The sequence below is a fragment of the Vanacampus margaritifer genome, chromosome 9 (assembly GCF_051991255.1).
Source record: "Vanacampus margaritifer isolate UIUO_Vmar chromosome 9, RoL_Vmar_1.0, whole genome shotgun sequence".
Classification (NCBI taxonomy): Eukaryota; Metazoa; Chordata; class Actinopteri; order Syngnathiformes; family Syngnathidae; genus Vanacampus; species Vanacampus margaritifer.
The window spans coordinates 12,161,356-12,179,743 of NC_135440.1; the positions used below are offsets into that span (position 1 = coordinate 12,161,356).

Genomic DNA, 18,388 nt, shown 5'->3' on the forward strand with positions numbered 1-18,388 from the left:
CAATGTATATATTTTGTTTTTATATTGGATTTCCATGAGCCACATTGTACTTGAAAAATAATTGTTTTCCTATCCTAATTTTTTTATATTTGTTAAATTAAACTCCTTCCAACCCAAAAATGTGTAAAAAAAAAAAAATGTTTTTAAATACTTTGTTGGTCACTCCCAAAAACGTGTTTACATGTTTATTTTTAAATGTTTTTATTTATTTATTCAAGAGCATACAGAAAGCTTTGATGCAACTTCTGACATTAAGAGGTGCCTCAAGCTCAACTGCAGTTTTTATTTATTTATTTAAGTCCAGCAGGTGGCAGCAGAGTATAAGAGATCAGCCAGGGCCATGTTGCAACACGCTTTTTTTGTCATTGTTTTCGCCAGAATGGGAATATTGACAAAATTTAGCTATATTCTAATGTTAATTCTAATTGCTGCAAAACGGAAACAGATACAAATGTACTTTTTTTTCCTGATGAAAGAAGAGACTCTAATCTTTCCATGTTTTTATAGTAATAAAACACAATATTCTGTGGGCCTTGCAAAATCAGTCAAAATTCAGGAGCGAAGGGGATTGCTTCAGTAAAAATGGCTGGGAGTGAATGGGTTAAGTGATCATCTTTGAACAACATGGGTTTTTTTTAAGCAAAAAAAAATGCAGAAAGGTTCAATGAAGGGATATAGTCTATTACATTTTTGTATAATAATTTCTAAACAATATGCATACATTTTTTGGGCCACTTTGTTTATTTAAGAACATTGTGAGTGGAAAAATTTCAATTGTATATTTATTTAGCAATATAAAAAACTTTGTCCTAATTATGCGCTGCTTTTAACAGTTAAATAGTAGAAAGACAAATGTCACAAAAACACTTTCAAGGTCATAGAAATTAATTGAGGAATGATGCATCTACCTTAATTATTAAGTATCAATATTGGCGTTTACTTGCCATTGGATCGATACAAAAATACTCAATATCACACACCATTAGGTACAATGAAACGTTTTATTAAACTCACAAAATGACTAACGCTGCAACGTGTGTTTGTTTGTTTTTTAGGCTGTTTTACTGGTTGGAGAGCAAGGGACAGCCAAGACAGTCATGATTAAGGGCTACATGTCAAAGCTCCATCCTGAGACACACATGGGAAAGAGTCTAAATTTTTCCTCTGCCACCACACCACTCATATTCCAGGTGAAGTACAGACATCCAGCTCCTTCGACTTTAATAATTTAGTCTTCTGCTGCATGTTGTGTGTCTTTAACTTCAACCTACCTTGCACAATGCTCGAGGCTCAACATCTGTTATCCTTTAAAAATAAGAGAGTGTTAGATTTAAGATGATTTCATCTATTAGAGATGGGTATGCAAAGTAATATTGATTTGTGTGCCTGATGGACAGTGTGCAGGCTGAAGGTGAGACCACAGTCTTGTCCCTGTCTCAGGCTTAGCAGTATATTGATCAGGCTGTCATGATGGATTTGATCCCACAGCAGCTCTGTTTTGTTTCTTGTCGTCTTCTTCTTGGGAAATATGTCTCTAAATTGTGTAAACTGTTCTTTCTTTTTAAGAGAACTGTTGAGAGTTATGTGGATAAGAGGATGGGGAGCACTTATGGACCCCCAGCCGGGAAAAAAATGTCAGTCTTCATCGATGATATCAACATGCCTGTCATCAATGAGTGGGGCGATCAGGTTTGGAATTAAAGTAACATTACCGTATTTTAAAAGAAAAAAGAAAAATCCCCCCCAAAAAAACACCACTATACTTTTTTGTTTTGGACACAGGTTACAAATGAGATTGTCCGTCAACTAATGGACCAGAATGGGTTCTTCAATCTAGAAAAACCAGGAGAATTCACTGGCATTATTGACATCCAGTTCCTGGCCGCTATGATCCATCCAGGGGGAGGCCGTAATGACATCCCGCAGAGACTCAAAAGACAATTTTCCATCTTTAACTGTACACTTCCCTCCAATTCGTCAATTGACAAGATCTTTGGTAATCATAAAACCAGCCAAAGTAGAATCTCTATGCATTGAAACATTTAGTTATGCCACCATCAACTACATGCAGGTGTGATTGGGGAAGGCTACTTCTGCGCACGCCGCAGTTTTGCTGATGATGTTCGAAGCACAGTACCCTTCCTGGTGTCCATGACTCGACATCTTTGGCAGCTGACTAAAGTTAAGATGCTTCCAACTCCTGCCAAGTTTCATTACGTCTTCAATCTTAGGGATCTCTCCAGGGTCTGGCAAGGCATGCTAAATACCACTGCAGAGGTGGTCAACTCTACCCAGGTGAGAGGACACGCATCAAAGCACAACTGAGCAATTTGACCTTTTGACTTTTCAGTCAACTCTTAAACATAACTCCCTTTTGAAGTCTGGTGCCCAAATACTACAATTTTGCCGTTAGGGGTGTGCCAAAAAATCGATTCTCATAAGAATCGCGATTCTCATTTAGTACGATTCAGAATCAATTTTAAATGTCCCAAAATCGATTTTATCTAAATTATTTTATACTCTCTTGTCTTTGTCTGTGTGTGCCTTTATTTGGAGCGCTGTTCATGTTGTACCCGGTTTGGCCACTGAGGGGCACTGTGGGTCCATGCGGTCTAATACACTGTGAAGTTGTAGCCACATTAGAGAGTAGAAGGAAAAAGTCACGATGAAGTTATTTCAATAAAAGTTAGTTTTTTTTCAGCGTGGAACCGTTCTTTTGAGTGATAAAAGTGCCGCCAGTAGCGCGCTAATTAGCATTAGCGAGTCAGACTGGAGTAGATCATTACAATTCCTTGCACATTTATAGATTAAAGCAAAAATCATTGTCAATCAAATCATTTTGAATCAAAAATCGTCCTTAATCGAAAATCGATTCTGAATCGAATTGCAGACCCAGTAATCTGAATCGAATCGTGAGACATTCAAAGATTCCCACCCCTAATTGCCGTAGGCGCCCAACTAACTTCGGTGATTGAACCTGCGTGTACACCACGTATCTGGATTGGGAGCACAGAATGCTAGCAGTGAGCTAAAATCCTAGGCTATGATTAGGAAATGAGATTTTACGTACGTACTACAACAACAACGGTGTCAGATGAATGAATGGAATGACACATTGCTTGCATCATTATCGTTGTGGCATTAAATATTATATTCATATTCCATCCCATTTGAGCAGCACTCACACATTGTAACAAAAAACGGGTTCTCTCCCACCACTCGTGTCGGCTCTACCTCCCATTTGTCACGCAAAACGTTAGTAAAATTCAACACATGCCAATTGGTCCCATAAAAACTGACATATGCTTCGTCTGCACGTCAGCAGTCTCACAGTCTGGTTGACTATGTTCAATTAAGCAGCAACATTCATTTCTTGTTGACAGCCTGAGGCTTTATTTCCTTTTCCAGGTGTTGTTGTCGTTGTGGAAACATGAATGCAAACGAGTGATAGCTGACAGATTTATCATGCCTGAAGAAGTGGAGTGGTTTGAACAGGCTTTGGCAAAACTGGTAGGGGACACCCTTGGCGATAAAGACAAGAACTTTGTGGACCTCGGCGTGGACAGCTACTTTGTTGACTTTCTACGAGATACACCTGAAGCAACAGGTAGAATAACATCATATTACAGCTACACTATTTAAAATTCTAGAAGGCCATGGTCCTAATATGAAACATTTTCATCATAGGAGAGGAGGCTGAAAATTCTGATATGGATTTACCCAAAGTGTATGAGGCCATTGAGACGTTTGAGAGCTTAAAGGGAAGACTGAACGTGTTCCTGGGTCTTTACAATGAGAGTGTCAGGGGTACTGGCATGGACATGGTCTTCTTTCAGGACGCAATGATACATTTGGTCAAGGTAATGCAAGCCTCATGCTTAACTATACATTTATCCCAAAATTGTCTTTTTTTCCCTTTCTTTTTAATTAATCATGTGTTGTGTGTGTTTGTATTTGTGTAAGGTCTCAAGGATAATCCGGACTCCTGGAGGTAATGCCTTGTTGGTTGGTGTTGGAGGTTCAGGAAAACAGAGCTTGACGAGACTGGCCTCATTCATTGCCGGGTACAAGATTTTCCAAATCACTCTTACACGGTAGGCTACTATTATTTTGTTATGCATTAAATGTACTGTACTTACAAAAGCGTCGTTCGGTAACTCTTGCTAGGGAAAAACACAATTCTGTATAACAGAATAAAAGCCTTAATGCTAAAATACGAGTGCCTAGACAAACTAAGACTGACTAATAGGATAGCAACTGACAACATTATCATCACAGAAAAAATAAGACTAACACTTCACATAGTAACTGTATAGTAACTACAAAATGAAAAAAAATGACTAGGCAAAATAAGACTAATACTTCACATAGCAACTGTATAGTAACTACAAAGTTAAAAAAAGACCAGACAAAATAAGACGTAATACCTTACACAGCAACTGTATAACAACTATAAAATACAAATGACTAGACAACATATAACTAATACCTCACATAGCAACTGTATAGTAACTACAAAGTAAAAAAAATAGACCAGACAAAATAAGACTTAATACCTTACATAGTAACTGTATAACAACTTCAAAATACAAATGACTAGACAACATATAACTAATACCTCACATAGCAACTGTATAGTAACTACAAAGTAAAATAAGACTTAATACCTTACATAGCAACTGTATAACAACTTCAAAATACAAATGACTAGACAACATATAACTAATACCTCACATAGCAACTGTATAGTAACTACAAAGTAAAAAAAGACCAGACAAAATAAGACTTGATACCTTACATAGCAACTGTATAACAACTTCAAAATACAAATGACTAGACAACATATAACTAATACCTCACATAGCAACTGTATAGTAACTACAAAGTAAAAAAAGACCAGACAAAATAAGACTTAATACCTTACATAGCAACTGTATAACAACTTCAAAATACTAATGACTAGACAACATATAACTAATACCTCACATAGCAACTGCATCATCGTCACCATCATCATCATAAGGAACAACATAATACAAGAACATAACAATTCAATGACTCCATGATCCAACCCAAAACAGTCATAAGAGGAGGTATGTGTTTAGAATAATGTGATTTTTCAAAACGAGAAAAGACTGAGCCACTTTTTGCCAGCACAAAGAGCCCATACTGTGAACCCCCATTTTATCATTGGCTCCTCGCATTCACACCTACGGACACTAGAGTAGTTCAACTCTCTGAAATGTGCAGGGACTTCTTTTGTTTTGTGCGACAAAGCAATTTAAGTTGCATCATTCCAGAGCTGCTATGCAAGATTGGATTCAAATGCAGTCCTTCGAATTTAGAAGAAATTGAATGGAACTGCTTAATCTTCTTAACCTTGTTCTTGCGTTCTCTGTGGAACAATTCCATTGTCACCTGTGAGCCTTTTTCATTTCATTGCGGTTTAGGTAAAAATTTCATTTTCAACTGTCTTTTATCTCTGCTTTCTTCCTCTTGCCTCATTGTTCCTGCCTATTTTTTTGCCAGAATATCTTTCTAACCCTGGTCTATGTGCATTTGTCACCGTTGGATTTCCTTTGTAGTTCCCCTTGCAGAGTGATGTTTGGCTACTTAGCACTAATGAGTGATTCTTGTGTTCCTTCTTCGGCCCGTGTGGGGCAAACCAGAAAGTCAATAACTTGTCTCCAAATCCTATTGTCTCCTCTGCTTTCTCATCATTCCTGTCAGTCTGTCTCTTTTTCGCTGTCCGTGTCTTTGCAAAAACTTTTGTTCTTGTTATGCTTTGTACATTTGCTTGTTTGATGGTCTCTCGCCACCTCCCTCTCTCAGTTGATGTTTCAGCTCTGTCTCTGTAATTTGTCGAAATTCCCACACAAACAAGTTGCACAAGCAGAAAACGAAACAGACACACATACTGCACATGGAAATGCAAATTTGATATTTCCAACACACTGAATATCTCTTGAAGACATTTAACATGAAAAAACAAAACAAATAAATAAGTAATGGCACCTTGTGTTTGTATCTGCACAGACACTTATTAATGTATATAACAGCATTTGAGGCAATCTTGACACACACTTGTTTACATCTGGACGCTTATAGTAAAACAAATCAATGTTTATTATATGACAATATCTGACACAAAATGAAGGCTGTAGGCATATATACATGTGTATCTCAACAAATTAATAGAATTCCTAGACTTTTATGGAAGATTAAAAATAATTCTGTCATACAGTTCAAAAAAGTGAAACTCATACTGTAGATTAGACAGAATCACAACACAGAGTGACATTTTTTAATATTTTATTCCTATCAGGTTGATAATTATAGCTTACAGGTAAAACACTCACCATCTCAATTATAATATACATACTATAATATAAATATTAAATATAAACCAATGATGCAGAAATGAAAGTATGTTCATTTGTATGCAATCAATATTTAATGAGCACTTGTTTTGCATGAATTGCTTCAGCAGTACAGAACGTTGTGGCATGGACATGATCAGCCTGTGACACGGCTGAGGTGTTAGAAGCCCCGCTTGCTTTGATAGATAGCACAATTTTGGTCGTTTTTAGCAGTAGGGTCATCAAATAAGCATCTCCCTAATGCTTGCCAGCAGAAGGCAAGCATTAAGTACTCTAATCTTTACTGCTTGACAGCTGCTTTGATTTTGGACTTCAGAAAACTGTCTGGCCTTGATTTGGGACCATTGAGCAACACAGTGCACTTATTTTATTTATTATTATTGATTTTTATTTTATAGTTGTTTTGTCCTTAGCCAAAGTAAGACACTTCTAAAGTTGTCTACGGTTCGTGAGCGGCTCAATACCAGGAATACACCACTTCATCAAATTCCTTCAGGTTATGTTTATCACAGTGTGGCTTTTGATACAGCCACTTCTGCCTCAGTCCATTCGTCACAAAGGTCCCCCAAATTGTAAATATTAACTTGCTTGGATACGGAACACTGAGAACAGCCTCTTTCTTAAGCAAGAATCTTTAGCGGGTTTCAACTCTTGCGGAAGGTGACAATGATGATCATTTGAAGAACAATCAAGTCGCCGTGATTGTGGAGACATGTCAGCTTCATTTCATTTAAAGGCTCAGGGAACTTTTTAAAGTGTTAAAGCAAATAGGTGTTTTTAATTAGGTGCTCTCAACTAATTAGGTAGATGTTTCTTAAACTATGTTGTTGGAGTTGCTAAACCACACCAGTTTTCTATGCGCTTTCACCAAACCCTTCTTTATTGAAAAGTAATTATTATTATTTATTTATTTATTTTCAAATTCAGGACATGGGTATAGGGTTTACTGGTGAACAAAATAAACAGGCAGAGTAGTCTTTTCATCGTATCTCTTCACTTTGAATACACTTTTGAATTGTGTTCTTCCATCTCCATGCATTTTAAAGGAAATGCTAGTTTTGCTAGATAGCTACTTGTGCTGGAATAGAATTACTCAACTTGGCATTGAAAATCGTGCAGTTAGGACACTGACATCCATCACTCCAAAACCGCAGTTTAAAAAAAAAAAAATGGAACCCAGGCGCAGCATATACAATGAATACAGCAGAGGCCCCGGAATTAAACCCTGTGGAACACCATATATTCTGATACACAAGGGAATTCATATTGCACATATTCTTTCGACCACTTTCTTTCTTTGCTTAACATAATATGAAGGGATTAAAATAATAAAGACGTAGCATCACGACAGTCAGAAGTTGACTACTGAGCGCAACAAATTCCCTGCAGCACATATAGGCCAATATAGCGTGATCACCTGCAGCCAATGATGGCCAAGTATCATCGCGAATCATTTGAGTCGGTGTGTGTCTTGACCTCTGCTGAACCCCTGAGACTGACTCACTGAACTCTCGGGGTTCGAACCACTGTTTTGAATGTCGTTTTTAAACTCTCTCTTTTGAGGTTTCTTTGAAATCGAAAGTGCGTTGCAAAAAAATTCTTATTAATATCGTGAGGTGGTTAACTTGCGACAATTCTTTTCCAGTTCCTACAACACCACCAACTTGATGGATGACCTAAAAGGTTTGTACAAGACAGCAGGTTTGCTCGGAAAAGGCCTCACCTTCCTCTTCACTGACAACGAAATCAAAGAAGAGTCCTTCCTTGAGTACATGAACAACGTTTTGTCATCTGGAGAGGTGAGGAGCACGCGCTTCAAAAATGTAGACATATGAATGGAACTTGTGATGACTCTTTCATTCAAATCATATCTAGGAAGCACAATGGCAAGGTTCTCCTGAACATGTTAGCATTAAATTGTGCAGCTAGAACGTACAATAATCTTTTACATTTAGAACCATTTTGCGAAAGGACCAAAGATCTGCAATAAGGATGTCAGTTGAAAGTGCCAAATGCATGTTTTCCCCCTTGAGTAGTAAACGCAGCAGGTAGCTTCAAGGTCAAGTGCCTATGTTAACACATTTGTCTGATTCAGTGCCCGGCACTACTCTCTGTAATGCGTACAATCCTTTTCATGGGTTTAAAAGCAAAAAGAGCATTTCTAGAATACTCCTCTGCTCTCCTCTGTGTTATCGTTATTGGTTTGTTCTTTCATCCATTGCTCACATATGTTTGTCTTCCTCCAAACGTCTATTATTCCCTACCTCTCTGTTATGGGTAATTTACCTTCCATTTACCTCTCATCATCTGGTTCTCCTTTCTCTTTGTTCTTTCACAATTTTCTTTCATTACCCATCTTACTTTTGCTTCCTTGTCCATTTCCACCAACAAGTTCAACATTATCTTCTTTCTTCTTTTCTCACATCTTCCCTGTTTCCTGTTGGTGCTTGAGTTATAATGGTGTTTATCCCAAAAATGTGAAATGCCTCTCTCTCTCTGTCTCTCTCTCTCGGGGACTCTCTCTCTCCCTCCCTCTCCCCTCTCTCTCTCTCTCTCTCTGTCTCTGTCTCCCTCTCTCGGTCTCTCTCTCTCCCTCCCTCTCCCCCTCTCTCTTTCTCTCTGAAAGCCATTTAAGTATTACAGAATACCCATAATAAAATTAAATTATTCCCCAAGTTCAAACTTAGAAATCTTTAAATTATTTGATTGTATGGTTCATAGGAGATAATAATGGAATTAATCATTGGCTACTCACCAGTTGTCAAATTATGCAAAGTATTCCAACTCCATGCAGCTTATCCCTCATAAAGCGATGAGATGAGGCAAGTTCTACCTTATTTCTTAAAGCCATGTTGAATTGGATTATTATGCTCTGTAGTAACATACACGGCAATCATGGCGTATCACATTTACCAACTGTGTTATCTCATGATGATCATGTTTTGTCCACGGTGGCCGCGATAACCTTTTTTGGTTGTAAATGTAGCATTTCATTGTGACTTTTCAAGGTTATGCACTGGAAGAAGCAAACCATTAATTAGCACAAATAATAGGAAAGTCAGACTGCATTTTGCCAAAATGCAAAAATTAAACCATCAAAAATCCAGGGAGAATGTGTTGCGGTCTGATGAGACAAACATTAACTTTAATGGAAGGCTACGTTTTGACCAAGATCTTCTCATGTGTCAAACTTTTTCTTTATCTGTATTATCTGTGAAACACTGTGAAGGTAATGTCAGCGCTTGGGCTTCTTCTCGGGTACACTTATAATATAGCAGCAGCAAAATTAACTCCAAAGTCTACAGAACTGGCAGATTTGTCTGCCAATTTAACGAAAGCTTGCAACCAAGCTGACAGAAGAGGCAGCAAGATACAGACACAAAACACACAGCTGAAACCACAAAGGAGTTCATCAGTGGAAAAAAGTGAAAGATCTGTTTTTTTTCTCCAATAATTTTGCTCAAACTATAAATGTGTTGTTGTTTGGCAAATATGTTATGTTCCAGATCCAGAACCCAAAGTTTTCAGTCTACAGCCCCCAAAAAGTTCATAGATGAGTCCAATCATAATTTTTTTCATAACCCTCTTTGTCTGCTTCTTTCTCTACTCCTTGCTTACCTAACGGAGAAGGCGGAATTGAGATGGGAATCAGGGGGCACAGTATGTGTGTTTAATGGTGGCATGATAGAGAGAGAGAGAATTTGATGGGATATGTGTGAGAAAGGTGACTGAGATGGTGCTGAGAAGCAAAAGGGAGGAGAGCAATTTTACTGAATGTAGGCTAGTTGTCATTGTTGGCTAGCAGATGGTATGCTGGGAGATGGTCTCACACACACACACAAACACAGACTGTCTCATTAGTGAGCATGTACCATAGTGCAAAAGGTGCAAGAAGCAAGAACATCACCCCGGTAGTTAACTATGGACAAAGCCGACCTATTAGGAGACAGCAGGCACTGTGTTTGAATCAAATAATCACTGTTCAGGGATTTGCATTCAAAACATTTTTTTTTTATTTCAGTTTTTAACACCGGTCTTTTTTAACATGTTTTACGAGGATTTTAGGGTAGCAAAAGCAAGAGCTGCATTTTGATCTTCATCTTGCATGTCGTTATAAAGCACACATTTTGCACAATAAAGGATGCGTATGACAAAATCAGTGGTGTGATTTTGTACATTTCTGTCCTCAGGTGTCGAACCTGTTTGCTCGGGACGAAATAGACGAGATCCTCAGTGACCTCGTCCCGATCATGAAGCGAGAGTTTCCGAAACGGCCGCCCACCAACGAAAACTTGTATGACTACTTCATGTCACGAGTTCGACACAACCTTCACGTTGTCCTGTGCTTTTCACCCGTTGGGGAAAAGTTCCGCAACAGGGCTCTAAAATTCCCGGCACTGATATCTGGTTGTACAATGGACTGGTTCAGACGATGGCCGAAAGATGCACTTGTTGCAGGTGCATGTGAATACTTGTTGTGTACTTCCCAGCTAATGTTTTTGTTAATTAGTTCAAAATAATTTCTCTTTTTCTTTACAAATTGTGTAATAATAGTCACTTGGCCCTTTTGTTGGTTTGCTGTTGCTCAGGCGTTTAAATATTTCCATTAAGACTGAATGCATGCTAAAAAAAATTAAAGTGCAAATCTGTGTGATTTATTTCAATGCACTTTCTGTAATTCCTCGCTTTCGGTATTTTGTGTTTTTTCAGTTTCAGAGCACTTTGTGTCAGTGTTTGATATTGACTGCTCACCTCAAGTCAAAAGCGAGGTTGTCCAATGCATGGGCTCTTTCCAGGATGGAGTGGCTGAGAAGTGTGTGGATTACTTCCAGAGGTACAGTCATGCAGTGATCAGCTATTTTGGACAATTTGTTATTTTAAAGCCTCTGTGGATGTTAACAATAATAAAACACAACATCATATTAACTCATTCAAACCCAACAACGTGTAAATACGTTTTTTAATCATTTGTCCTTCACGCCCCAAAACGTACTTTTACGTTTTTTGGCGTGTGTTTTAATGCAAGAGCATACAGAAGGCTTTGATGCAGTTTCTGACATGAAGAAGTGGCTTAAAGCAATGTTTGTTATTACATAAAACTGCCAGTAGGTGGCAGAAGAGTATAAGAGGGCTATTGAAACTATGAAACTTTGCTATATTCTAATGCTAATTGCTGCAAAATGGAAACAGATACAAATATGTTGCTTTCCTGATGAAGAAGAGACTCTAATCTTTCTTTTAGTAGGTTCCATGTTTTTTTGTTTTTAGCAACAGAACATAATATTCTGTGGGACTTGCTAAATCAGTCAAAATCCAGTAAAACAGCCGGGAGGGATGCATCAGTAAGAATGGCTGCGAGTGAATGAGTTAAGCAGATGAAGGATGCTGTGGCTTGCATGTTATGGACACCAAAATATATAGAAATATATGAACAAAATGCAGTGAGTTGAACATCAAGTGATGTACAGTTTTGTTTTGTTTTTTTTTATTGTAGATATCGACGCTCCACCCATGTCACACCCAAGTCCTACCTATCCTTCATTCAGGGCTACAAGAACATCTATGAGGAAAAGAGATCTGAAGTTAAGACACTGGCTAACAGGTACACCAACAACACAATCAAATACGGTTAATATTGAAATTGCTTTAAAGGTGCGTTGTGCTTTTTCTACATCACGCATGCTTCACCAATGCCCATCGCACCTATCACCTTTATATTCCCTTTACAGTAGTATGCGGAACCTGCACACTACTGTAAAGGGAATATAAAGTTTCTTTGGGGAGGGGGCGGATTTTTTTCTTACCTCATTTGAAGTCATGTCTTCATTTGTCAACTATGGCTGTCGCTTTAAGATCGTGCACGTATCTGCCTCAAATAAAAACCAAATATCAAAATTTATAGATACATGGTCTACGTATATAGAATTTTTTAACCTAATTCTGGTTACTTAATTCTGCCTGTTAGCGAGAGCCACCACATCGTGATAACTTACATTGATGTTTCTGCATTTGGCAATTTATTATTATATTATATCATTATTATGGGATTTTTTTTAATAGGTTTTAGGTAAACTAATGAATACACACACGCTCGCACGCACGCACGCACGCACACACACACACACGCACATACACATACTCACCCACATACAAAAAATAAAATAAAATATATATATATATATAAATTTTAATTAAAAATAAAAAAGGAGAGCAATGATGACATGTCAAATCGAATGAACAATACTGAGCTCTCCATAAAAAAAAAAAAATTAATTAATTTAAAAAAAAAGATCGTGCGCGTACTCTCACGCGCGCCATGAACGACCCTGACGCAGATGCTGCAGTTAAGCTTTAGGCCAGAGGTGGCAGTCACGAGTAAAAAAGTGACAAACTGCGCAAAGATCCTTTAAGATAAATATCAATAATCACAACCTTTTTGGCTACCTCCGACGTCAGATGAGTCAATATTGACTTTCTGATGCCAGCAAAATGATTGATATTGTCCTAGTAGCCTATTCAGCCAATCATGTGTCTGGTTTTCATGTATTTTTGGTATACAACATGCTCTAAGACTATGAAAATAAAGTCTGTATGGTTCGTGTTACGTTGTTTGACAATACTTCAATTTAGGATGAACACAGGCCTCCAGAAGCTAAAGGAAGCTTCAGAGTCAGTAGCGGCACTCAGCAAAGAGCTGGAGGCAAAAGAGAAAGAGCTACAGGTGGCCAATGAAAAGGCTGATATGGTAAGTTTTAGAAACTGTACGTGAGTTTGCTTAATCATCTTTTTCCCTCCCTGATGACTAATTTCACATAAATGGATGTGTTTTTACGATGGCGTGTTCATTTTACACGAACCTTTTCATCAGTGTGAGAGAGTTTGTCACTTTCATTTCATTGAGTTTATACGCTTTTTGCACGATATAACACTTGTCTCCCAAAGGTGCTGAAAGAGGTGACAGTCAAAGCCCAGGCAGCTGAGCGAGTAAAAGTTGAGGTTCAGAAAGTCAAGGACAAGGCAGAGGCCATTTTAGACCTGATCTCATCTGACAAGGCCATTGCTGAGAAGAAACTTAAAGCTGCTAAGCCTGCGTTGGAGGAAGCTGAGGCAGCGCTGCAGGTACAGTTTTGGACAAACAGAATATCCTCTACCACTAAAATTTACCTTTAGGATAAAGGTTTGAAAAGTCCGTAAACTGCCTGTTTGAGATGTTTTATTGAACTCCCATCATAATACTTCCTATTCTTGCTGTGTCAGGTAAATGCAGTCAGACTAATCCTAAATGCTTGGCTGTGCCTAAAACGACAGTTTAAAAAGGATCTTTGGAATAGAGTGCCATTTAGTGGAAGTGCAAGTTTTGCCTCCATTCCTGCTACCCTGGAGGGTTTTTGTGTGACAGCGGGTACGTCTATAGTTAGTGCGGTGCATTTGGCTGAGAAGCTGTATAGTAATTAAAGCATGGCTCCTGGGTGGATGGTTGCATGCAAATCAGCAATGTCAGGTCCCTGATTAATTTTTTTTATCTTGCTGCGGTGGATGGGAAACTACATCCTAATAGGACAATGTGCGCTATTCTTTTCAAGTTTTGAAGATGAAAATTTGATAAATAGCGTGATTTGCTGTATTTGGCAAGGCTACAGCTGAGATAAGGCCAAATGCTACTTGTTATCTAACAGCAAAATATAGACACAATGGAAGGTACTTAATTTTCTTCTGGCAGTCTAAAGTGCGTAAACACAGCAGCATAATGTCATCAGTCACTCAGTCTCATTCATTTATTTGATGAAATATTTCATTTGAATCACCCAGCATTATAAAGCGTGTCTAACTGCTACTTCAATATGCTTCCAGCTTGAAATAAATAAATAAATAAATAATTTATTTAAAAAATATATATTTAAAAAAAAAAAAAAAAAGAGAGAGAGCAATGATGATGACATGTCAAATCGGTAAAATTACCGAAGGAACAATGCTGAGCTCTCCAGAAAAAAAATAATAATAATAATAATATTTAAAAAATTATAATTCTAATAATTATTATTATTATGTTTTGTATTGTTTGGTAAGCTATGATTTGGAATGTACTAAAAAAACAACAACAGATACATGAAATAATTTTTTTTTAAAAAGTATTGCTACTATTTTGAATATTATCGGTATCGGTACTGTCCAGCTGGCAGGAAAGATATTCAATTCTCTATAACACTCGTCATATGCATAAATTTGTTATTCATTAATTTGATATAGGTATTATTCACTGCATCTGTCAGAGCTGTTCTATAAAGTCAAACATATTAACAGTTTGAAATTGTAAGAGAATTTTTAATGTACAATAATGGCAAGGCAGCTTTATTTAGTGCATTTCAGTGTACTTCATATTAACAAAAGTACCACATTTAAAAACAAAAGAGTTGAAGACATTTAAAAACAAAGTAAAGAAATAAAAAGCATAGTTTTTAAGATGGATTTAAAAGCATTTACACTTGGGGTTGACTTCACTTCTAATGAAGTATGGAAAAATAAAAAATAAACATGCTATTGGATAATTTAATATAATTTTGCATGTAAAATGAATAATAGCTTGCATAGGCATATTCAAATTTTTATCATATGAAACTCTCAGGTGTCAATCAGAAATACTGTACATAAGAGATGTCCCACTTAAGCATGTATATTTCCACATAATTCTGAGTTTTATCTATCTGTAGTATGATTAGTATAATAAACAAAAGCATATTTCACAAATAATGCTTAGTTAGCTATAAAACACCCATAATAGGAATAAATATGATTATATGCATTATTTGGAGAGGTTCACTTTTGTTTGATGTTTTGCACTGGAGATGATTACGACAAAACCTCAAACTGTGCAGTGAGCAGAAATCCGAAAAAAAAAAAGGCAGACAAGATGAGAAGGAAGGGTCTCGAAAGGTCGCTCTCAGTGGGTTGCTTTGATTTCTAGCTCCTTCTGTCTCTATCATTTTATGGGTCTCTTAAAATAATTCTATGTCTCTCGTCATAGTTGTTGTCTTTACTTACATGCTGTTTATTGCCCTTTTTAGTCCTCTCTCTTTAGTGTTTATGCATTCTCGACTCTTAACACTGAAATGTAAAAAATGTGTGGGAATTTTACGCAAAGAATGGGAAGCAAATTTAATCTTACCTCATTTGTTTGTCTGTCTGTAATTCGCGTAACAGGAATATTTGGGATTAACATGAATGAATATTGGATATGGAAATGTATTGTAGAATTGACATCAATGAAATTAAATGTGCAAATCAAAAAATTTGTTTTTTTAAAAAAAATATTATTATTATAACGTTCCAAAGAAAGCTCCCCTCATAAACTGTACTTTGATATTAGCCCAGACGAGTTAATATCCAGTTTTGATACAACTCTTCTTTCTCAGACAATCAAGCCATCCGACATTGCCACCGTCCGCACACTTGGGCGCCCCCCACACCTCATCATGAGGATTATGGACTGTGTGCTGCTGCTCTTCCAAAGGCGCGTTAACCCTGTAAAGCTCGACCCAGAGAAGAACTGCAACACTCCATCGTGGCAGGAGTCTCTCAAACTCATAACGGCTGGAAATTTTCTGGGCAGCCTACAGGTAACCGCAAGTTTGCTAAAAGGGATATTTGACTCTGAGCCATTCTCAGCAATAAGAAGATGATATTTTGTCTATAATGAATGTGATAACTTCATTATTTTTCATGAACAATTAATACCTTTAACTCATTCACTGCTATTGACGGCTGTAAACGTCAAAAATTCATTTGAACTATTTCTATTAGTTAAACTTTTTTTTCCCCACTTGTTAACAAGAGTATGAAAACCTAGATTATTTTTTTTGCACATTGAGAATAGATATAAATTGTGTAATTAATCATGAGTTAATTAGTGAAGTCATGCGATTAATTATGATTAAGATTTTAATCACGTAAAGTACCAAGTTTTTAACAATATTTTCTTTTTTTTAATTCATTCACTGCCATTGACAGCTATAAACGTCAAAAATTTATTTTAACAATTTTTATTAGTTTAACATTTTTTTTCCCACTTTTGTTAAGAGTATGAACACCTAGAATTTGTTATTGTACATTTAGAACAGATATAAAATTTGGGATTAATCGGGAGTTAACTAGTGAAGTCATGCAATTAATTACAATTAAAAGTTTTAATCGCCTGGCGCCCCCAATTTGTAATAATCTTTTTTTTTTTTTATTGCCATTAACGGCTATAAACGTCAAAATTTCATTTTAACTATTTCTATTAGTTTAACTTTTTTCCCCCCACTTTTGTTAACAAGAATATAAAAACCAAAACAAAAAAAATCCATTGTACATTTAGGACAGATATAAAATTTATGATTAATCGTGAGTTAACTAGTGAAGTCATGTAATTAATTACATGATGTAATTGCCTGTCGGCCCTAATTTTTAATATATATATTATTTTTTAGTGAATTTATGGCAGTGAATGAGTTAAAAATCAATTGTTCCACTTGCTGTCGACTGAAAATTACATCACCTGTGCTGAGGAAACAGATAACAACCAATCACGGCTCAGTTTGCTGACCAAACCCAGAAAACAGGTGATTGGTTGTTACCTATTTCCTCAGCACAGGTGATGTCATCTTCAGTCGACAGCAAGTGGAAAATGCGTTTTTAAAGGTATTAATTGTACATGAAAAATAATGAAGTTATCAAATTAATTCTGGACAAAATATTAACTTTTTACAGCTGAAAATTGTTCAATGAGTCAAGTATGCCTCAGAAGGTCACACGCCTCAGGAAGATGGATTTACAACATAAAATAATATTTTTTTGGTGAATAAATGTCCTTTACAGGGTTTCAGTGTGTGTTCTCAAGAATCTTGTAGGATTTTATACCAAGTTGCCAAGTGCTGCCACAATACTGTCAACAAAACATGAATAGAGTGGAACCCAATGCTCTTGGACTGTTTGATTTTGCTTTTGTTCAAATTTCAAAACATTTGTATTCAATTGTTCAATCGAGATTTTGTACCACTTATGCTGGTCAAGGTCATCATGGGTGAACTTAAGACGTTTACAATACACTACAACTATTCACACTCAAATTCCCTCCAATGGGAAATTTAGATTCTCTAGATCAGAGTTGCCCAAGCCAGGTCCTCCAGAGTTTTCCATGTTTCTCTTCACCAACACACCTGATTTCGGATCAGGATCGTTATCAGGCTTCTGCCAAGCTTGATGATGAGCTGATTATTGGATTCAGATGTGTTGGAGGAGGGAGACATGGAAAAACAGGCTGGATAGGCGCTTTCGAGGACCGGACTTGGGCACCTCTGCTCGAGATTGTGCATGTTTTGGGACTGTGGAAACAAACTAGAGTACTTTGGAACATTTTAACTTGAATGGGATGGTCTTAACTCTTTGACTGCCAGACGTTTTCAGAAAAGGGATGCCGTGGGTGCCAGCCGATTTAAGCATTTTTGACTGATCTTTCAAGGTCTACAGAAAATTATGTGTTTGGACTATGGAAACACACATACTACCAAATGTGTAGTGTGTTCATCAGAAAAAAAAGTTTCTTTCTACCTTATTCCGTTTTTCAGTAATCAACAATAGAAAATGATTAGTTTCACCTCTGTTTTGAAAAAAAAAACATCTTTTAACGTCTTTGGCACTCCTCCATAGGATTTTACTAAACGTTGTTTAACGTTTTTGGCAGTCAAAGAGTTAATTCTTTGCATGTAAATAGCTGATATGTCTGACAGCAATCTATTCTGATTGTAGCACATTATTTACTAGCAAGGCTAGGCAAAGATCGGCAATTTTCAGCAATAGAAAACAAAATGAGGATCATTTGACACATAGAGGTTTGCTCTGTGTCCGCATTCTGTTTCCTCCTCCATCACTGTTGCATTGTTTCCATGATGTAGCAGCTCTACGGCGCTTACCTTCTTTCTCCTCATTAGCGCATGGGAGCTTGCAACCTCTGAGCCTCTACGTAATGCCTC

At 37.0% G+C, this 18,388-nt stretch overlaps 1 protein-coding gene across 2 annotated transcripts in view; it reads left to right on the forward strand.

The window, feature by feature from the left end:
* The window catches only part of dnah5 (dynein, axonemal, heavy chain 5), a 97,477-nt gene that overhangs the window by 46,772 nt on the left and 32,317 nt on the right, over nt 1-18,388 (forward strand). For both annotated transcript variants that reach the window (XM_077574836.1, XM_077574837.1), the window contains 14 exons: nt 1,056-1,190; nt 1,567-1,689; nt 1,783-1,996; nt 2,072-2,295; nt 3,409-3,607; nt 3,688-3,860; nt 3,964-4,094; nt 8,026-8,179; nt 10,571-10,838; nt 11,091-11,214; nt 11,875-11,982; nt 13,011-13,125; nt 13,323-13,499; nt 15,791-15,994. In XM_077574836.1, the coding sequence (XP_077430962.1) occupies nt 1,056-1,190; nt 1,567-1,689; nt 1,783-1,996; nt 2,072-2,295; nt 3,409-3,607; nt 3,688-3,860; nt 3,964-4,094; nt 8,026-8,179; nt 10,571-10,838; nt 11,091-11,214; nt 11,875-11,982; nt 13,011-13,125; nt 13,323-13,499; nt 15,791-15,994 (2,349 nt within the window). The remainder of the gene's footprint in view (nt 1-1,055; nt 1,191-1,566; nt 1,690-1,782; nt 1,997-2,071; nt 2,296-3,408; nt 3,608-3,687; nt 3,861-3,963; nt 4,095-8,025; nt 8,180-10,570; nt 10,839-11,090; nt 11,215-11,874; nt 11,983-13,010; nt 13,126-13,322; nt 13,500-15,790; nt 15,995-18,388) is intronic.